Below are 22464 nucleotides of genomic sequence, written 5' to 3'. Positions count from 1 at the left end.
GTCTGCCGGGGAGGTAAGATTCATGAACTAAATTAAACAGACCAAACCCAGTAGAATTACTAAAAAATTCTAGTTCCCTAACACTAACTCACAACTACTACCATCACAATAAATATTTGTCTACTGCAATTCTAGCTTACATTTCAATTTACTGCAAAGTGTTTCCAAAGTATTCTTAAATCCTACACTGCAAAAGCAGATCAAGAGGCAGCTCTAAGTTCTGCAGGCTATTTCTTCATAATATCTAGAACAAATTTGAAGAGGAGGAAGAGATCCATGTTCAATGTGTGTAGTGCTAGCCAACATCTGTCATCAGCTGCTTAAAACCCTTCTATTGCTCGTGGTTATGCATGCTCCAACAGTCACATGTATTAGTCAATCTGAAGCAAATGTGCTATCTAATGTGTATTGCAGAAAAACCTGTAAAAAAAGAGGTAAAATTTTCTGCTGTACAGAGTATTTACAAAAACATATAACCTCAAAGAACCAGTTTGTTTCCCTGGCCAAAGTATTAAAAACTAAACAGGGAAAACTTGGTAGTTTATACATTAGGAATGTTTTCATGTACAATTAAGAAAACACTTCACTGTAAAAAGGTGCAATACTGTGTTACTAGAATAGAACAGTGTCACACAACGAACTGGAGAATGAGCAAGTGTGGCACATTCACTCAAACTCAGGCTCTCAGGTGAAGACAAACACCTACAGACTGATGCAGTTATTCTACATACTTTGGTGGATTTTAAGAAATGTACACGTCTAGTCTGTGGTCTTGGTAGTACAATTATACAACTTACTTGTATCTATCAACTATGTCTCTATCTCTCTTCATTAATGAACCAGCATATTAATTGCTATAAACCTGAATAACATTAGCTGCTTAAAAGTTACTTGTGCTTCAGTTTAAGTCAAAAAGGGATATCTAAACTTATCTCCAAGGCAACTGGGAAAGCCTACCAGAATTTTAGTGTTTGTTTTTTCACAAGGTTCTCGGCAATAAAGAATTAATAGCTACAGAAATCTGGGCTATGCCTTAGATCTTCATCCCCTTTCTCTACCTATAGCAATATGCTGCCTGTGTATCAGCTAATCACTGCTACTGAAGTGGTTTTGTCAGTTACTGTTCTTCAGATTTCTGCATAAGAAATTTTAATGTCCATTTTTAATTAAAATCTTGACATTATAAAAAGTTGGTATCAAACAAACTCACTGAAGGCTAAAGGTTAGGTAACCTTGAACAGGCTGCTGGTTTAGAATGTCAAACTAGAAAAATAATAGATATAAAAGATTAGGAATTACAGTGCTAGTTATATTTACATAATCATTTCCCTTTGTGCTTGCAAGTTACTGAAAGTACACATCCTTTGGTAGTATTCTCTTGGTCTCAAGTACAAGGCTCTTGTTAAACACAATCACACTCCTGATTTGCTTAAGTCAGTGCAAAGGGCTCATATTCCCTACATAATTTTGTTAGATAAACACATCTCTTCCCCATAAATAATAAACATACTGATGACTGACTTCCCAATGAATAGCTTTGTGCCTGATATTTAAGAATCTGAAAGAGAGACAGAGTCTGTCACATAACTTCTAAGTCTAAAGAGTGACTACTATAGCAATTGACAATAACTCCCACCCACAAGTACTACTGCTGTATGACTTTTGGCCCAGTTTTGAAGACATCCAGGAAAAACAAAATGCATCTATAATTTGGACTCATATACCCATAAAGAAGCATTGCAATGTTTACTAAATTCAATTACAAAAACCACCACCACATCAAACACTGAAGTGATGCCTCTCGTTTTAACCTTACATGTAAGCACAGCTTTCATTCATGGCTAACATAAGAGAATGTCTGCTCTTACAAAGCTGTTCCAAAATGTCATGTCAATGCTGCAAGACTACTCTTTAAAAATAAAAAAAAAATGGAAAAAGAAGTACTTGCAGTTTTACCTATCTATGCCAAGTGGCAGTGAAAAAGAAGATTCTGGGAGAGAGGTTTTATTTGTTCCCACACTGTGCATCCTTAAGAAGCCACACCTTGGTCAGTGGCAAAACAACCAATCAATGCTTGTTTGATTGGTGAAGGTGTGAAGATCTCACGAGGCTGTAAGCAACCAGGTAAGTCAAAAAGGAACTTTCCAAACTATCTGAAGTTGACTCAAAATAATTACAACTGTTGTCTATTCACTGTTACTGTCAAATGTGAGTGAAATAGGAATTTACAGGCTTGAGGTTTAAGAAAGTAATGTACAGCATATTAAGGAGTGTAATGTACCAATATAAGGATAAATCCTCAGTATTTTATTTTTTATACTGGCCAATTTAATATCAATCTGTTGACAAAGTTATGCTAATACTAGGAGGTCGCTGCTGATTAGGCTGTTTGCTTAAAATCGGAAGATCTGTTCTTTCTGCTCCATATATCAGTTTTTCCTCCTGAAGACTGCAAGCTGAAAACCTGTTTGCCTCTGTACCAGAGACACCTCCACGATTATTTGGAACTGTGACACCACTGACCTGCTCAAAGGATTTACTAAACAGAGTGGTGGTCGTTCTGGCCAGACTGTGGCTGCCAGGCTTAGGCAGGGACTGGCTAGTTGTTAGTGTCAGTCTCTTCAGTGAGACAAGCTCTAGATTCTCACTCATGGCTCTCTGAGTTTGTTTTCGTGATAAATGTTCTCTGCAGGTTTCTCCTTCTTTTTCTTTTCCTCCAGCTTTGCTTCCTCCAGACCTTCGTTGGCTCTTCCCTAAAAGGTTCTTGCTGCTTGTGCTGCTGCTGTTAGATAAGGCAGACTGACTTGTACTAGAAGCAGCCCTAGAGTAAAACCCTTCATCAGTTTCAGACACTTCTATCAGTTCTTCTTGAATTCCTAAATCAGAATTACCTGTGTGGTAAAAACAGAAATACAGAATTATCAATTGACTTTCTCACACTTATTGATTTTATGCATTGCTCGATTTTGGTATTTACAAGCATGAAGCCAAACAGCAATAGAACAGAGAACAGAAAATTAAATACTTACCTATTCCACGACATTTTGGAATTAAGGTTCATTAGGATACAGAGTTACAGCAAATAATGCTGCATTAACTAGATCACAGAGCATGCCCCCAATCTCATTTTGCAGTGATTTGAGAAAAATAAAAAAATGCAGTCTTGTTAATTCATGCAGGAGATTAGAAACTTAGAGATTAGAAGGTACCACACAGAGCAAAAAAAAAAAAAAAAAAAGTGTAAATCTAATTTAGAGCGAATGATCCAATACATGATTTTGCAAAGCTTGTTAATTACAGAGGTATGTGATCAATGCCCCAGGACACCCAGTATGGCACCTGCATGTTTAGCAACCCAAGAATGCTTTAGGACTGAAAGGTCACTTTCTGCATCACAGGTCTGGTGGTATGACTTGGAAACTCAAGCACAACATGAGATCTCCAGTACACCATGAAAGGTGGAATTTGGGAAGTCTGAGGTACATGGCAAGATACTTTTCACATCCACTTTGATGGATTTTTTTATACCATTGATCACTGGATTTTGTAAACTCAATAAATGTGTTTGATAAAGTCAAAGGTGTGTTGTGTCTCAGTGTATTTTCTCCAGACTAAAGAAGAATCTACTTGTAAGTATGTCATCATTGTCTGTGGCACAGACAAAGCTGTGTGCAATACATGCAATTGTGTTATTACACATGCAAATATATTAACTGCATACTTTTATTCTTGAAACATGCAGCAGTGACCCTTTCAATCAACAGTGGTACCTTAGAGTGCAGCTACAAGTGCTCTGCTAAAACTGCACTCTGCCGGATGAGTTTATTCCATCCTCCATCATTTTTCTTACAGATTTTTGCCTCCTGATTTCTGGCATGCCTTTGCTGTCAGTTCTAGGATCTGTAGCTGTTTCCTGTACTCCCTGTAAATGCTGAACATCATTCTCTGCTAGTGCTCTGCTTTTTTCCCCATTCCCGGTCCTCTCTCCAGCCACACTTGTGACACTAATCTCAGGTATGATAAAGTTGCCCAATTCAGTAGCATCATTACCATTCTCTGGTTGTTCTAGAATTAAAGATGGATAAGAAAAAACACAAACAAAAGATGTCTGAAACAAAACATAAACAAAAGCCAATAGATACAGATGATTTAAGCATTATAAATTAAAGCAGATGTACACATTAACCTCTTGTTAATTAGCAACATTAGCGAATGTGGAATTTTGCTTTATTTCTGAAATTGCAGTCTTCAATCTTCCAGTCACTGGCCTGCACCACACTGGGAGAGGCCCATACTTCCTCTTCCAAAATACGAATTTCTGAGGGTCATGAAATATTATCAGAAATCAAAGAACAGACCATAATTCACTTTTGTGACCATATTCTCTGTATCAACATGCTAAAGTGAAACTTATTTTTCACAATGAAATGGCATATCAACTTCACATGTTATCATGCAAGACTAGAAAATCTACATGTCCAATGTCATGATGCTGCACAGTGGTCAGCCTGAAAACTAACAGGGAAACTATTAAGCCAACTTAATCCCACTTTGACTTCCATTTTCTTTATTCATTTCAAAAAACTATTTTCAACCAGAAAGATATTTCTGTATACCCCAGAAAAACCAAGTGAAGAAGAGTGAGAACTAAACTAGATGCTACACAGTTATATATTCCGTATGTGTTAAATATGTATACTATATGCACACACTATGGCCACAAACTTGACAAGACTAAAAATGCACTAAAAGCACAGCTCAGAATAAAGCTCAACTGAATCCTTGTGTTTTATTCATAATGCAGCTCTTTCAGACCTGAGGATTGAGTTAGGACCACCCAGACTACACTGCCAGTTTGTTACTGTACATGACAAAAGCTGGCAGTGATTTAACTGACAGTATGGAGTCCAAAAGCTGAGGAATTTACAATGAGATGATTTTACACAGCAGCAGCTCTACTGCTCATTAACTGAGGGGATCTTCTCTTCCTCCTGTCCCCACACCAGAGACTCTTGTGCAGGCACAGTGTACTTCCAGGTCAAGTGAGCTCCGGCACTGGGATTTTGGCTAGCATCTATGCTGCCTGCACAGATCACAACAGAGCCAGAAGGTCATTCTGGCAGGGATGCACATCACAGTCCTCTGGTATAAGAGCTAGCCCAGATTTAGCATGAAAATTCTAAGTACCATGATTCTTTCTGTCTAGTCAACCACTAATGAAAGTATTGAGATTTAACAAGCTGCACTAGCCAAAGGAAGTGGCATTAATAACTGCTGCTCTTAGCCACTGAATTCCTGGTATTTGGCAGGAAACTCAAGTTAGAACTGTTTACTCCTAATAGCACTTTCTGCAAAAGTCTTCTATCATCAGTAACGAACGTAACAACCAAGTAGCGTGAGCAGCAATAGTAATACTAATAAATAAACAATAATTATAACAACACCACAATTAAATATAGCCCTTTTTTTCCTAAAAACATAGGATCAGATGTGAGGAGAAATGATCAGTGTTCTGATTGGCCTCATTGCTCTAATTTCACTAGGGTGAGGAACCTGTGCCTCTCTTTAAGGCAAACCTCAAACTCCTTCCTGCCACCCCAGAGAGAGGAGAGGACTGAACAGAGCTTTACTGTCACTCCCTTCCCCACCAAGGACAGGAAAGCACCAACTATCCAACTCCAAAGAAAGAAGACTCAGTGTACACAGCAGAAACCAGAAAAAAAGAGGCTGAATATTTTTTTGTTCAAGGCTTTGTATAAAAGCAATACCCAGTTACTGTTATTTGGTGGTGTAACATTCTAAGTGTAACATCCTGCTGTGATGTATCAGCACTTTGTACCATTCATTGCTGCACTCCCACAGCTGTGTAACCATTACCACAATGAACTGCAGAAAATAAAATCAATCAAAAATCTTCGGAGTCTTGCTCATTATAATTATGTCTAATTTCTTAGTTAAGTGCTACTACTGACTCCTAATGAAAGGAAAAACACCTTTCTCTGAGTTTAACTGAACTAATGAAAAAGTGGGACACTGGATATCTCACCTCCCGTTAACACTGCCGCAGGGCAGGGAGAAGACTACACAATCCATGTCCTCATAGTAGCATAACCTCCTTATTTTAAAACTTTGAAGTAGAACACCTAAACCAAACCTTCAGCTTCACAGTCTTGGTTTTGAGATAATACTGCTTCAAGCTGGATGACTCTAGGGGTCTGTCCTTTGAGAAAGAAATATTAATGCCAAGTGCACAAGGCAATGTAGCAGAAAACAGAGGACACTGATAAATAAGAGACAAAATTGAATAATTATACCAGTTTGAACATTAATATCAATATAACAATAGCAGTTGAAGGAAAATGCATTTGGAGTCACGTTTCTGAATGCTTTGAGTATTAGAACCAACCTTGATTAATGCACTTCATGATTACTAACTGCTAAGAATTAATTCAAAAGGTATTTTGATCATAGTCTACCTTATTATGGCTGCCTAGATCATTTACCTCAGATTGCACAAGTAAACTGCCCATTTGGATTGCAATTCAAAATTTAATGACCACAAGCTCAAGCTGCATGTCTTGCACATTTTGAATTATTCACAAAACCATCAAGCTTATATCCCAAAATTAACATTCATTCCGGAGTCTTATCAGTTATGACTATTTCAGAAATTAATACTGTTTCAAAAAAAAAAAGTCAGAAATTTATCTCCACAGAGATAAATAGACTAGTGTTTTTAAACCTAAATGAAAGTCAATTTCTGCAATGGGGAAAAAAAAAGTAACCTCTTGTCCTTCTCCTCTAGTTGTCTTTGTTTCTGTTATGTCTCTTACCAACATTGGCTTAGCTTTTCTTAGTCTGTCACCCTTCTAAATGGCACTTTGGAAGATGTTACTTAATAAAGAAAGCACTGATAGGCCTTGCTTGGATTTTTTCCCTAGCTTCCATAAACAAAAATTCATTTAAGTATTTACGTCCCTCACACACTATGTTTTTTCTGAGTTTTCTCTGTATCTGAATGAAACTGGAAATGCCACTCAAGGCTTGAATTTAACCAAACTACAGCAAACTAATTCTAGATCAAAGAGCTAATGCTCCTCTTTTTAAAGTTCTATAATTTATAAGCAATCCAATCACACTAAATAATTTGTTGCTATGTGGTGACTAATATCAACTCACTCTATAAACACTACCTGCTTGTGATTAGATGGAACCATTTTGCAAATCACTTTCACATTTAATGTATCTAAAGTACCTATCTTAGAAGTCCAAATCCACAATACTAATTTAATTTTACAAGTGCTTCTGAGTAACTGCTCTTAATGAACAACTTACAGGGTTGAATATCACAAGAAGATTCAATGTCAAGACAACCTTTATTCAAAACTGACTTCAATCTAGAGTTCTAGCAAAGGTTAGCAAGATCTAATATCTGTAAACTTCTAAATAAACTGAATATTTTATAAGTTAAAGTGATTATGCACATGCTTCTCAGCTGGAAAAGCAATTCACTCTAATTCATCTATTTTCTTTATTTTACACAAACAGACAGTGATTGAAAATTGCTGCCCTTGCATCCCCAAGAGATACTTGGATTCATCAGGTCTTCTGGTCCACATAATGTATAAGATCGACCTCCCTCTCAGCTGTCTTCTCTGGCTTTCTAATCCATTTATACTCATTTTTATTATCCTGAAAATAAAAATAAATGACCCAAATAAAGTCCTTCCCTTACTCCATAAGAGAGAGAACAATGGTCAGGAGGTACAAGGTTTGCCATCTAATTTCTACCAATTCCAGTATTTATTTCAATTCAAAGAGGCATCTGTGAGCACAAGCCTTGTTATTCCTTCTGCATGCTGACCCTGAAGATGTATTTCATGTCTTTCTTTCATCAGGAATTGTGGGGCCCCGAATGAAGTTACTAAGAATTTTGGAAACTGGAGACCATTCACTGACTTTAAATAGGTTTTTCAAGTCACAAACAACAGTTTGGTTAGCATTTTATAATGAAAATTTTGAGGAGATCAGCTGAAGTGATTTATGCAGGGAACATTTATCAGTTAAAACAACACAATCAACAGTCAGTCAGTTAGATACCATAGATTCAGTTTTGGACTTTAGACTAGCCCAATGTTTACAACAGCCTTTCAATTTACAACTACTCCCACAACCTGCTACACATGTTCCCCTCCACTCCCACCCTGCACCAAGTGATTTTCTTCCTCTTCATTAAACCTGTACTATCGAGACAAATCCAAAGTTTTCCTAATAACCCAAAGAAAATGCTGACATGAGCTTCTTTGCAGAAGTCCTTAATATTTCAATCTTCATCCCTAAACACTGACTGCTCTTCTCTTGGATCATACTAACTAGATTATCACTGTTTCTCTCAACTTGTCCTACTTTATAAGACTCTCATAAAACACAGAACTCTATGCCGTTTCTGAGTTCAACTATTATTCTCATGACCGTTTCAGCTTACTGTTATCTTCTGCAGGGCACACTTGTACCACACATTTTTCCTTGAACTTCACTCACTCTCTGCATGGAGGCAATAAATGCAAAAACTTCTCAATTTCTGTATTTGCTGAAATTTTTGCATTTTTATAAGGATGGTTCCAATACTGATTCATACCATTTTTGTTCCTTTTTTTTCCCTTGTAAATGCAAAGACAATGTTTATTTTAATAACCTTCATCTGGATGAAGTAGCACTCGATATCCCCAATCTGTGTTCCCCTCCACCACCTCATTTGAACAAACATCAGAACCACTCAAAAATAATAATAGCTAACATAATTGCCAAGCTTCAGAGGGCATTTGTCCATTTAAAAGCTGAGCTATCATACAGTTTTCTTGCATCTGGTCAATAATCCATGCTTAATAACTGTAAGGCTGAAGAAAGAAAAATAAATAGTAACGATTAAAATGGTCCTTAGCAGCCTTGAGATTTCAGTAATGACTTGCTATTGGATCTTGTTTGAGTTAAAGGCACTAATGTTTTGGTCCTCAGCTTTGTCTGGCAGTATCATGCAGTTTCTAATCAATTGAAAAGAAATTCGGTTATTTTACCTTTCTTTGCCCCTCACCCCCTTTGGCAGCTTAATATTGGTACTAATAGCACCAATATGTACCATTAGCGCTCCGTAAGTTCAATCATTATTTTAAAGCCATCTTCTCCCAGTATACTTATACATAATTTTCTCAACGCTTACCTGAATTACTTCTTGATCATTTATGACAAGTAGGTTAGCAAAATTTTTCTAGCTGAACTGTCCATATACGACAAAAGCTCACATAGTACACAAAGAGAAATTTTAATGGTACTAAAAAATCTTTATTGCACCCCCTAGAAAAGCACTCACACGCTTAGCCTATCACCAGAATTACAATCCAAACAGCACAAGGTGCTGCCAATTTTCATCACTGGTCAGCAGCTCTTCCCTCATCTGAAGATGGCAGAAGTGGTGAAACCTAACGTTTAGACTCTCAGAATCTCTTGTTGGCATCTCTGCTTTTGCTCTACATTCAGCACCCCGTCCTCTACCTCTCAGCCCAGACCTGTGTTCTACTTGGAGAACTCCTTATATTAGCTTGCTCAAATGTGCTGAGACAACAGTAATTTTCTTGACAGCATCTGGTATGGGGCTGTGTTTTGGATTTGTGCTGGAAACAGTCTTGATAACCCAGGGATGTTTTTATTATTGATGAGCAGTCCTTACAGAGTCAAAGCTTTTTCTGCTTCTCACACCACCCCACCAGCAAGCAGGCTAGGGGTGCACAAGAAGCTGGGACGGGACACAGCTGGGACAGCTGACCCAAGGGATATTCCATACCATATGGCATGAAGCTCAGTGTATAAAGCTGGGGGAGGAAGAAGGAAGAGGGGGCACATTTAACATGATGGTGTTTGTCTTCTCAAGTAACAGTTACACACCATGGAGCTCTGCTTTCTTGGGGATGGCTGAACACTTGCCTGCCCATGGGAAGTAGTGAGTGAATTCCTGTGTTGCTTTGTTTGCATATGCACCTTTTGCTTTATCTAATTAAGTGTCTTTATCTCAATCTATGAGTTTTCTCACCTTCATTCTTCAATTCTCTCCCCCATACTACTGTGGGGGAGTGAGTCAGTGGCTGTGTAGGGCTTAGCTGCTGACTGGGGTTAAACCACAACACCAAAATGTAATAATTTCTCCCTCTACCCTTAAATCCAATTTTTATTTAACACAGATGAGGTTCTGTGGTAAAGTTGTTAAGTATTTACTTTGCTTCAGGTACTAGAAACTACTTTTCAGAAGAAAACAAGAACATCAGTCTCTTTAAAGAAGCAATAACTATGTACACCTCCCTTTAACAAAAAAGTTTTGTGTTGTGGTTTTTTAAAAACATGATTAAGGAAATAAAGAATATACTTCATCTGAACTGCATTAAGATTCCCATTCACCAGTCAAGAAAATAATAACCTCTGAACTCCTGCTAGCCTATAATCAACAAAGATCTGAAATAACAAAATTCTCAGTATTACTTTAAACACACAAAAAGTTGAGAATTCATTACCAAAGTTGTTTCTTACCATGCCTTTTCCATCTATGCCCTCGTATAGACATGCTAGTCACAGCATTTCTCGATATTCTGGATGAAGTAGGTGTAATTTCAACCTGAATGCATCTTGTACCTTCTTTACTAGATTTCATGGCACCCTGAGGCAGTGAAGCTTTTATTGCATTAGCAACCTAGAACAGAAGAGATACAGTTAAGTTCTTAACACAAAGATCCAAATTCTCAAAGAATTCTGTTGGGGATTCTTACAGCTTCAAGAACACAGTGTACCAATTCCAAGTAAAGGTCTAAAAGCACAGTAGCTTTTTTTGCATATCATAAAGAATACTCATTGCAATTAGCTCTCAGAACTAATACTTGCCACTTTTTAAAAGTAAAGTTTGCAGTTTAAAGATGTGGCTATTACTTCAGAGTTCTTCTGCATTATTATCTAAGTTTTCGAGACTTAGAGGTGTCCTACTGAAAACAATTTGCTCACTGGGAAACATGACACAATAAGTAAGTACACTGAAAATACCTCTGTGTGTGTCTGTACTTACAGACTGAGCTATTAACACAAGCACAGACGCATAGATTCAGCTTCCTGGTGGGACGTCACATCCCAGACTAAAAATTCTACTCAAACAAATGTTGGAATCCAATACCTACCAGCAGTGGTTCTGGATACAGCTCCAGCTGTGCTCTGTACAAAATGTCATCCATAGCTTTACGAGCCAGATCCCATTCTCCGTTATAACTGCAAAGGTAAATATATACAGAATAATAAGCAACTATATCAACAGATGAACCTTCTTGGACACATAACCTTCACAGATTTAGTGTTCCTTGAGAGCTCAATTTAGAGGACTGGAACTACTGGTGTAGTTTAGCAGCAAAACCTGCTACTTAGAGAACTCTGAAGTAGCATCTATGGAGCTTTATTTTCACTGGCCACCTTGAGTAGTTTAAAAATTACATAATTAGCTGTTGATCAGCTAGCTGTGAAATATAAAAAGAATCCTGTTTGAATTTCAGAATACTACTGCACCTTTGAGTATTCCTGTCTTACTAGTCTCTACTTATTTCAGTTACTAAGAGAGCTTCACACATTAACACAACTATCGAAGGGTAGATGACATCAGCACTTCAGAGGAAAAATAAAACCCTTTTTCCTTAACTAGACTGATATCAAAACCAAGCATGCAAAAATGTGGACAGCAGACAACAGCTGGAAAAGGCTTTTTAACGTTTTTTTTTTCATATTAGCAGTTATACCTATCAAGTGCTGTTCTTGCCCTCTTTTGCCAGTATGACATCAGTAACTACAGCCAACTAGTTGGAGAACTATGTGTTTTCCCAAGGACCTTACTGCTAGACACAGCATCTGCCCACTAGAAACGAAATGCCTCTAGGGTGGCATGCGTGAACAAGTACAGAAATTTCTCTATTTTGTATGGATATTTAAAAAAACAACTTACAAAGCATAATAGATCCCTGTTAGCATTTGCACCATGAATTCAGATGAAACTGGAATCCTACTGTTGACTCCCTTGTACTTTCTCACTTGTTGGCGAGGATATCCACAGACACAAATTCTAGAGAAATCATGCATTTGTCATTAGCAATTAACATAGCAACACCTTTGTGGTTTACAGTTCCAACACTTCACCAGTACTGACTAGTTTTAAAGCCCTACTCTTAACTGAGTTAATTCCTCTATGAAGGCCACGACACCAGCTTTGCTTTACAGCGGAGTAAGAAAATATTCTTATGAAAAGAGACTTAGTAACTGCCCTGATGCAAAAAATCTGAGATCAACACAGAATTTTGTGCTGGAATTTTCACATTTGCAATCCATGTTTGTAAATAAGAAGAAATAGATACTTTTGCTTTTTTAGAAAAGCCATAAAAATTTAATGAGACTTAGATTCAACATTGCTTAAACCAATTAAAGGAGTTATTCTTCAGAGACTTCTGAGACTTCTGCGAGTACCACATCCAAACATGACAATGAAAGATATTCTAGGCTTCTGACATATTCCCTTGAATCCCCAAAATGCTGTCAGGGTGAGATTTTCAGTAAGCAAGAAACATGGATGACAAAACCAGTCAGGAAGAACTACAAAAGAAGTCAAATTACATAGTATTAAATAATTCACAATCCAAACATTCATTTTAAAGCAGAAAGACTTGATTGCATCTTCTGATAACTTGCTTGGGTTTTTTTCAGAGGCTTAAAAACATTATTTTAACCAAATACAAATGAAAACCTAATCAAGCAGAATAAGTAATACTGGTCTCCTTTCCACAATCTTTAGCTTCTAAATATTTTGTACCTTAAATTTTAGAGCAGCATATAGAATCATAGAATCACAGAATCAATGGTGTTGAAAAAGACTTCAGAGATCATTGAGTCCAACCCTACCGTGGTAACTAGACCATGGCACTAAGTGCCACATCCAGTCTCATCTTGAAAACCTCCAGGGATGGTGAATTCACCACCTCCCCGGGCAGCCCATTCCAATGTCTGATTACTCTCTCCGTAAAAAATATTCTAATATCCAACCTAATCATCCCCTGGCAGAGCTTGAGTCTGTGCCCTCTTGTCCTACTGCTAGTTGCCTGCGAGAAGAGACATATCTAACACAGACCTTGTAAAGACTCTTTTAAATATTACCAAGTGCTCCAAAGTCTCTTGCCTCTTCTGAAGAGACAAAAATCTTTCAGGCATGAATTACCATGTTTTGGTTGTGTGAGGAACCTGGGAACTATGACTGGGAAAAAGTTGCTATCGTTGACTTCTAGGTCTCTTGGGTTTCCTGGGTTAAGGAGAGCATTCTAATTTTTCCCTTAACCTAAAGTCCATTCCCAAAAATCCAGAGGTAGATGTGTTTACTACCAGTTCTTCCCCTCTGAGAAAAGAAATTGATTGAAAACAGACACTAATTAAAGCTGAGGTGGGTGCGTTTTGTTGTTTTGTTTTGGGGTTGGGTTTTTTTGTCATTGCTATTTTGTTTTTTTGAAGTAACAGCTGATTTTGCAAATACCCTATGTATCTGTAAAAATGAATGCATTTCTAGTTTCAATACTACTTATCTACTATAATTCCAAGAAAGTTTTAACTTGCACATCATCCAAATATACTTAGTAAGCTTGCAATGCAAAATTTACTACACTTTTAGAAGATATTTCTGGTTTTCTTTAGTTAACACAACTACAGTTACTGTTATTAAAAACCTGTTCCCTTTATTTGACTTCTCCACTTAAGGGAGAGGCTTAACCAGCATAAAAATCAGGTTACTGTTTCCCCATTTTGAGATCTTCACCCAAAGTTACATAAGAGATACTTTAAAAGCAAATAATGCAGCTGTAAATACTTATGAAAAGAAATCAAGTTTAAAAGCAGTCTTTGGAAACCTGAAGTTTGTTTTTATGAAAAAAAGAAAAGTCCAAACTGATTGCATTTCAAGCTGAAAATGCCACTGTAAGTATAAACAACCTCTCAGAAATTACCTTGAACAAATTTGACACAAGGACTGAAGAGACATTGCAGGCATGTAGCTTAAGGCAGCATTGTAACAGAGCAGAAGGAAAGTCAGCACTTCAAACCTGGGGTTTATAAGAAACATTAGAATTACATTCCCGATTTTATTTTTTAAAAGGAAACAAGTTTACATGGAAATTTGCAAGAGTTACTTAAACAGATTTAGTATTTCATTTCAGTAAAACTGACAATTGAACAAGCATTTTCCTCTTCATGTAGTAATATGCTCTGCTAGCCTTTCTGCATCTACATTTACCTGCCTAAAAACAAAGATCACAAAACAGCATGCACCTAGACCTTCACCCTACAACTATACTCAAAATCAAAAGTTAAGATCCATGTAGACTCTCAAGCAAAACCCAATTATACAATTTCACCTGTTCTGTGCTGTTAACATCTCCCTCTGAGGATGAGGTCCACTGTACACAACCCTGGACAAACCATGCTGCGATAAAGCTCCTTCAGTGAGAGCCATGGAGCCAATGCTGGAAGGCTAAAGGAAAAAATGGTCATTCAAAACATATCCACCTCAAGTCTTGCTATAAAGCAAGTGAATATAGACAATGATCATCATCACAGTATTTGTACACAATTTCAACAGGTTTAAGGTTATCTGACTGCTTGGCTGTCTTAGATCAGAGAAGTCATTTTATACTAGATAAGGTATGTGGCTTCAGAACAAAGACAAAGTTGGTGTATGGATTTAATGGAGTTATGGCTATTCAGTCTCGAAGATGCCTCAGATACCACTTACTAGTACTCAGAAGTATGTTCTCGTGTCATCATGCAACATGTTAAAACTACTTTTCACTTTTGTTATTAACAAACAGGCCCCAAAACATACTGCTTTTCTCAATCAGTAACAACTTTGTGTCATAGATGTTACTTACTTCATGATAGACTGAAGGCTTGGACAAGGACGGAATTGTGAAACTCAGCACTTTGCTATGTCCCTCTTTGTCAACTATCTCCTGAAAAAGACAGAAGGAACCAATGGTTACACTGTACTACAGAAATCAGATATCCTAAAATGTTAAATGCTATTATAGGTACACATAGGGATTTTATAACAATCTGAGCTACAAGCTAGAAATTCTCTCTACTTGATTTCTCTCACAGTGCATTTGGTTTGTTTTGGAAAACTGTTCAAATGACTTAGCAAAGGGCACATGCATTTGCATACAAAATCCACCTTAAAAACACTAACTGGAAGTCTCAGTATGTTTAAACAGGGTTATCTTTTTTTAAAATTATGCACTATTTGCTAATTGTGAAGGCTAATGTTCAGTAACTCCATTCTGAAAACTGTTTAACCATCAAATAATGACTCTACAAGTAATGTGTTTTGGAAATAATACAGCTCTGGAGTGACTGCAGCCTCATATGGTTAGCAGCAGACACCACAGTATTTGTAAAAGCCCAAGTCTGGGAACTGTCTCCCTATGCATGGAATTAAAAGAAGCATGGATGCAAAGCTTTACAGGAGCTACTTTCCTGCAAGACAACACCACAGCAGTATGCTGGCAGACTTCTCACTCCTCTAAGTTAACAGAAGACTAATGGGTAAGGCAAAACAATATGTGGGTGTGTGGCACAGGAGAGCACTGAAGTATTTCAAATAAAAAACTTCAGAAGATCCAAAGGAGAATTGTCCAATAACCAATACCACACACAAGATTTTATTTTTCTCTTCTCTAAATTTCAGCAGCAGATTTCATAATATCCAGAAGGACTGATTAGAGAGAAACTTCAGTGTCTCCTAACAAAGATGCCCTGAAAGGCTGAAAGACTAACTTCACACAATAATTATTAAAACTCATGTCTTAAAGTACAGTATGAAGCAGTAAAGGAAGACTGAAAAGTATCAAAAAGGCATATAGAGCTGTTCCTTCTGGAAAGTTACACAGCTCCTCCACTCTCCACATAAACCACTGATACCTATTGCCAGGAAAGCAAAAAAATTCAACTGCATGCACTCACCACTGTATGTCTCTAACCTGAAGGTAGAACAAACCAGTTCATGATCTCAAGGTTCAGCCACAATAATTCCATACTCCTCACAATGCAGTGAATTTAAAATGATTCCAAGCAATAGTTACTTTTTCATTTTCCTTCAGTAAGAAACTGCAGGACTCCTACTGAACATGATCATTCCCTCAAGTTTTCAAGAGGCCATCATACATATTTATATAAGAATTGCTATTAGTATTAGGCTACATATTTTCTCATGTTTTTGAAAACAAAGGAGACAGTTAAAGAGGAAAAAAAGTATCTACGCAGGTCACCTACTACTTTTTCAACCTTATATACTAAAGAACAATATCATCTTGATTATGTTTCAAATTTTATGACATCAACAGAGGGGAATGAGCCAGTATGAGTAATGTGGCATTATTTTATCATAAGCATTCATTATGACTTAAAGCAGAAGGGGAAAAGAAAAAAGTTTCCAAAAAGTCACCCTGATCTACAGCTTCCTACAGAAGCTTGCTGTGAAATTCTTACGATCCCAAGCAGCTGGAGATGTACAGCTAAGTTACTAATTGAGAAAGAAACTGCTCATGGCTAAAAAGATGCTACTGGACTGGTTTCAAGCTTGACTGTAAATGCAATCTCTTCTAGGAGAAAAGCAAGTGATTATAGCCACACCTGTCAACAATTTTAGGTGACTTCATCAAGGAAACAAAAGAGTGAATTGACTTAAAAGTGTAAAATACACCAAAAGCTTTTCAGGACCATTATTCTTGTCAGATACAACTAAGCACACAGAAAACACACAAAGCCTATACTCTGCCTATAGAGGAGTGGAATATAATGGCTCAAGTCTTTTTAATTAGACTCCTGGGTGAAAAAAAGGAGTAACTTCACTTGCTTAGTAAAGACACTTTGATTATTTCCAGAAGAAAGATAGCAGCTGCCTTCTCCAGATCTTCAGAATGGGAAGAGGAGACGAGGTTCATCATTGTTTAATTTCCCAAAAAGCCTTCCTAAAACACCCAGAACATACAAACTACACTGACAAGACTCCAAATGGACATAATAACACTGAACTTTTTATAACAGCAATAAAAAGACTAAAACATGGTGTTCTTAAAGGTTTATTAATTCTGTTCTTCGAAGCATTAATTTAGCAACAAATTGAATAATTTCATATAAAATATGAAAAAAGTCAGTGTTATTTAAAAATGGAGACCTTTAATTTCTCAAAGCTAAGCAATCTGTTCAGCAGACAAGTATTAAGAATTTGTTGAAACCAATTTTTTTTTGTTTTAGTCAAGACGGTCAAAATACTCCACAAAATAAGGACAACCACTTCTCAAGTAGTGCCTCGAAAAGCTCTCAAGCAGAATCTAAGTTTAATCACAGTGTCAAGAATCAAGAAAACATTAAGAACCACAAAAAGAGCAAAGGAAAATGTCAACCAAAGAATAAAAGTTCATGTTGCAGATTTCTGACACGGACACCAATTTCAAGAGTCAAAACTGAAATACTCAATCACTTCATTTCAATTATGAATCAAAATTGTTAATTATTCCCCAGAAAAATACTCTACAGTATCCCACAGAAGCACACCAGTATTTTTAGGCCTGAATAATCACATGCAAATACAAACCAAGTTATAGACTCCTAGGAGAAGAGCCTCTATGCATCCACTGCTCTGCAAATCTCTGCTGGCTGAGACAGCAAGATAGCACCACATCAATTCTGGTAGAAACTGCAGCGTGAACCGTAGCAATTGTTCTTCCCCACTGCGATAGAACTCAAAGAGCTGATGGCAAACTGGCTCCAGAAGCTGAAATGTAAGTTACAGTTGTGAACGAATAAAACATTACAAGAATCTGCAACTTTGTCTGGATCAATCCTTGAGACAAAACTGTAAACTGATGAAAATTACATTTTAGTTATTAGGGAGTGACTGACGTAACAACTGCCTGAGTTAGCTTACAGACTTTTCAGCCCTATAACATTTTTGGATTATAAAAGTAGAGCCTTCCAACCCACGTGAAAAAGAATTCCAATAGCTGCTCTCTCTCATTTTTGGCTCATTTGCTCCAGCCTCAAAGGCATAAATAGAGCATATTTGTTATCACCGTATCTCATGCCATGTCCTTAATATCTCTGATATACAGAAAAAGTACTGGAACAAAATGTCTTTCCATTCTGCAACTCCAACAGCACACACACATGCATAAATTGCTAGAGGCTTTTACCCACCAAGTGAGAAGAGCCGCATAACAAAGTATTAAAATAACTTAGTATACAGTAGACTTAGTTCATTTTCCCACTCTCATTAAAGTCTTTTAGAAACTTCAATGTATTTAGACATTTGAGACAGAAATGGGAAGCCTCAAGAGTAATTTTAGAATAAAATTTGTTAAGCTGATATAAATAGATGTAACACACTGAACTGGAAGTAATACGCTGAGCTAGATCAAGTTAAAATAATACTTAAAAACAATTAGGCAATCAGCTTGCACTGTGTTTCTGGATTTAATGTGCTTTCTTCTGCCACCACCTACCTCTACTAGAGGATGAAACATTGTGTGAACATGTCAACGTATGGAAATTAGGAAATTTCCTAAGCCAAGTAGAAATTACAGCAAAAAAAACAGTAGGCCCTTTCAAAGCCAGATGAACTACAAAATTCAGTTCTTCTGCGATTTCTCTAGGTGACATCTTCAGTTTTAGTTAAACCAGCTTTTAGAAAAAAAAGCACAATTCTATATTCCTCCCTTTATTGCAGCAAAGGAGGCAAAACTACCAGAAGATTATGCTAGAAAAAGTCTGATTGCTTTCCTAAGCTTTTCCTCCTGAACACAAAAAAAGTTGAATTAACATTTCTTACGTCCTGAATTTACTTCTGAAACCAAAGGATCTTAGCAGGTTTTGGTTCTTTTTTTAGTAGTAATTTGGGACAAACTGATCCATTCAAAAAAAAAAAAAGAAAAAAGAAAAAGTGGAACTTTCAGCTTCTGACAGATACAGCTTCACTTTGGAAAAGTCATCTGTGAAAAATCTTCAGCAAAAGCAAAAATATCATGCCAAGCTAAACTAGTCGTCAGTTTTAAGAGGAGTACAGCAAAGATCCTTCTAGGAAACTTTATCAGCAGAACTACTTTCTATCTTCAGCTTACATATTTCACACAATTTTTGGGCTTCCCATAATGAAGTATCAGCTCTGAATTACGTGCTTGAACTTTAAAAGCCACACAAATAGCTATGACAGGTATCCATGCTTACATCGTTATCTCAGTTGAAACAGCTTAGCATCAGCACATTTAAATGCATAATCAGTACAAAACCAGATTTTCTTCCTCAAAATGCCACCACATGCTACAACCTAATATCAAAACGTATTAAGGATTGTTGCCGTTTCAAGATATGATTTTACACTAAAACAGTTCTAAAAGGTATCCAGACTGAAGAAATTTTTAATGCTGGTCCTGAAAAACATCCAAGCAACTTCATCCCTCTTCCTTATAAGCTGCATCCAAATGTGTTAGACACTCCAAACACTTTCTAGTTCCTAAAGCAAATGCCTGCATGGCTCTTGCCTAAAAGGACAGCAACAGTGTTTTAAGTAGAAAGCAAAAAATCTTCAATCTGTGAAAAAACAAACCTCAGAAATTTATTTTTTTTACTGCTGCAATCTTGACTCAATGAAAAGTCCTTTATACCTCCATATCTTCTAAAGATTCTGCTTGTATTGAATCACATTTTTCACCTATCAGTGGTCCGAGACCCTCCAATGTTACTAACGAAGTCTTCACCAATAAAGCTACTATGAATTGGCTAATTGCTAGAGGAAACAAGTTCATTTATCTCATAAACTGATCATTATTTTTTTTGGAAAAGCAAACCAAAACAACCCATATGAAAAGCAAACTTGAACCAGCATAAAAATGCAGTTACAGATGCAAATACACATAATAAATTTCAAATGCTTAAAAGAAGAATAAATCCATTCCCCAAAACAGGATTAATTGCCATTTTACAGTACCAATAATTATTACATCAGAAGTGCATCTATTCAAAGGTGTACAGATGGGGTTGCTTGTCCATTCTTGATCTCAGCAGTATATGTATAGTGTTCACACATTAATCCCTCCCCTTTATATTACATAACTGATATAAGAAAGGACAACATATCCTACAGTCTAAAGCAAGCTGCCATTATACAATGCAGCTAACAGATCTCATGTAACAGTTGAAAGATTTACTTGTTTTTGGAACTGCTGCTTGTAAGTATTCTCACAACATGGAAAGCTCCAAGTGGACCTTTCCACAAAGCGACACCTACTTGGCGGACAGTCCAAATAAAGGCTTTAGGACTTCTTCCCAAGGCAGCAAAATGCTCAGTGTCAGCACCAGCTTTTTCAACTCCAAGTCTCACCAACAGGGAAATCTTCAATAACTTGCCCCAGAATCATCCCAACAACCTTTTCAAGCAGGATTTGCAGTAGTACCCTGCTACTAAGGTCCCTAAGAAACCTAGTGGCAGCCAAAAGTAGGAAGAAATCAAAGAACATATCAAAGTATTAATTTGGCTATCAGCAAGGAGGCTCATCAGATAGATTTACATGTCGATACACATTATGAAGACCAGACAGGCTTGACTCAGTAGTCGGAATGACTCAGTATGCCTCTCTAAGAAGCAAAGAAAAATAAATTTCTTCTTTCACTACCAGCATTCTCTCTATAAATGCATATGCTGAAACATTTTATCCTGACCATGACTGACAATCTCAAACGTTGAGAAGGTGCCTTATTGCTGGGTCTTTTTAGAAGAGGAAATAAGGACTTGATGCAATTTTAAAATAACACACACGAGGTTCGCTGGATGGTAGAAAGAGAGTCAATACAGTTAACAATACACAGCTAAACCCAGCACAGTATCTTCTGAGCTCACCTGGACACTTTAAAACAAGGGCAGTCATGGGATATGGAACCTATTCTGCTACAGGTATTGAGCAAACCTGCTCCCCTTTCTCCCAGGTTTTTTTGTATTTTGCCATCATTTCAGCGAGGGTACATCTCCTGTATAAATCCATATGTTCATATTGTATGCATCTCAAACAACAAAGAACCTAAAACCTAAGCAACAACTTAAAAGCATCACAAACTTATCTTTGTTCTCTTGGGTTGTAACAGACAAGCTTCTGACACCTATAGATCCAACTGAAGTGATAATTACAGAAAGAATTCTGTCAGACTCAAACATCTTTTAATTTCCTTAATATATTTCTCAATTCTATATCCAAGTCCTGAAGTCCATGAGTGAGATCCACAAGCTCAGCTATGACCAGTAGGTCACAAAACTTATGATTTTTTTTTTTTTTCCATTATAGCATGTCATTGCTAAGAACAAACATTTACTCCTTGTGTAGCTCTGTAGTTCATCGTGTAAGAACACAATTAATTAGCACGCATGGTCATATTTTTATTCTGCTAGTTTTGTCAGATGTTTTGGGTGAAAGATCCAATATACTCACTTCACTCTGTGGCTCCTGAATCACTTTATAAAGAGATGAAATCAAAGCAGTCTTGTCTTTCAAGCTTGTAGCATAGCTGGATATGGATGCTTCTGGCAGTGTCTGAAATAAAAGCAACGTAAGCAGTTTTTATCACTAAACAACAACTATTTCAACAATAATTTTCCATGACAAGTTGCTATTTATCAGAGCTTACTATGAACAAAACTTGGTTCACAAAGAAATCCTTACTATGGAAATCACCACATTGTCACTGGCAATGCCAGGGGACACACTGCATTCTATCATTTTGCAGTTTCATACAAAGGTAATCATAGTGGATGGGAAATAGATAGAAACCCAAAGAGCTTCACAGATGCAACCCTCACTGAAATTTCATTGTGAAATGTTGGTACAGTGAAGCTTAACAGTTTTCAGATCCATACTTGAAGGAGTTCTGAAGACCAAGTGTACATACACAGTGAGCATTATTACCAGATACAGTATTACTCTGCAAGAACACAAATTCCAGTTGATGCAAACAGCTGTTCTCTAACACTAAAGATATTCTCTGCCACTATTTAGTAAGGTAAGAGTCTAATATTTTTAGCAACCCTTTGAAAGCTGTATATTTAAACTCACTATTCATAGCTTTTACAGTACTTCTCATCTCCTTAAAATTTTTCTGCACTGTACAGTCAGGAAAACCTAATCCCACTGTATCTAAGCAGACCAGGAGCAAAACCTATAGTCTAGTACTCAAACCACCAAAGCCATTCACCTATGATATAGATTTTCACTGCTCTGTGTCAGGCAGCATGTCATCCCAGAGGCAAGGAAAAAAATCTTTTCAAGCAGACTTTTGTATTTAGCACACGATCTCAGCAAAACCCAAGGTTACTATTTT

At 37.0% G+C, this 22464-nt stretch overlaps 1 protein-coding gene across 1 annotated transcript in view; it reads right to left on the bottom strand.

The window, feature by feature from the left end:
• Positions 1–2272: 2272 nt before the first annotated feature.
• The window catches only part of FAM126A (family with sequence similarity 126, member A), a 20337-nt gene continuing 145 nt past the window's right edge, over positions 2273–22464 (bottom strand). The window contains exons 2-10 of the mRNA XM_009075768.1: positions 21579–21680; positions 17699–17878; positions 14976–15056; positions 14463–14578; positions 14055–14150; positions 12020–12136; positions 11211–11298; positions 10576–10735; positions 2273–2891 (exon numbers count right to left, since the gene is read on the bottom strand). Of these exons, the coding sequence (XP_009074016.1) occupies positions 2335–2891; positions 10576–10735; positions 11211–11298; positions 12020–12136; positions 14055–14150; positions 14463–14578; positions 14976–15056; positions 17699–17878; positions 21579–21680 (1497 nt within the window). The 3' untranslated portion in view covers positions 2273–2334. The remainder of the gene's footprint in view (positions 2892–10575; positions 10736–11210; positions 11299–12019; positions 12137–14054; positions 14151–14462; positions 14579–14975; positions 15057–17698; positions 17879–21578; positions 21681–22464) is intronic.

This window comes from Acanthisitta chloris, unplaced genomic scaffold (assembly GCF_000695815.1).
Source record: "Acanthisitta chloris isolate BGI_N310 unplaced genomic scaffold, ASM69581v1 scaffold14775, whole genome shotgun sequence".
Taxonomy (NCBI): Eukaryota; Metazoa; Chordata; class Aves; order Passeriformes; family Acanthisittidae; genus Acanthisitta; species Acanthisitta chloris.
The sequence above is the reverse complement of the archived record's forward strand: the minus strand, read 5'-3'. Positions and strand labels throughout refer to the sequence as shown.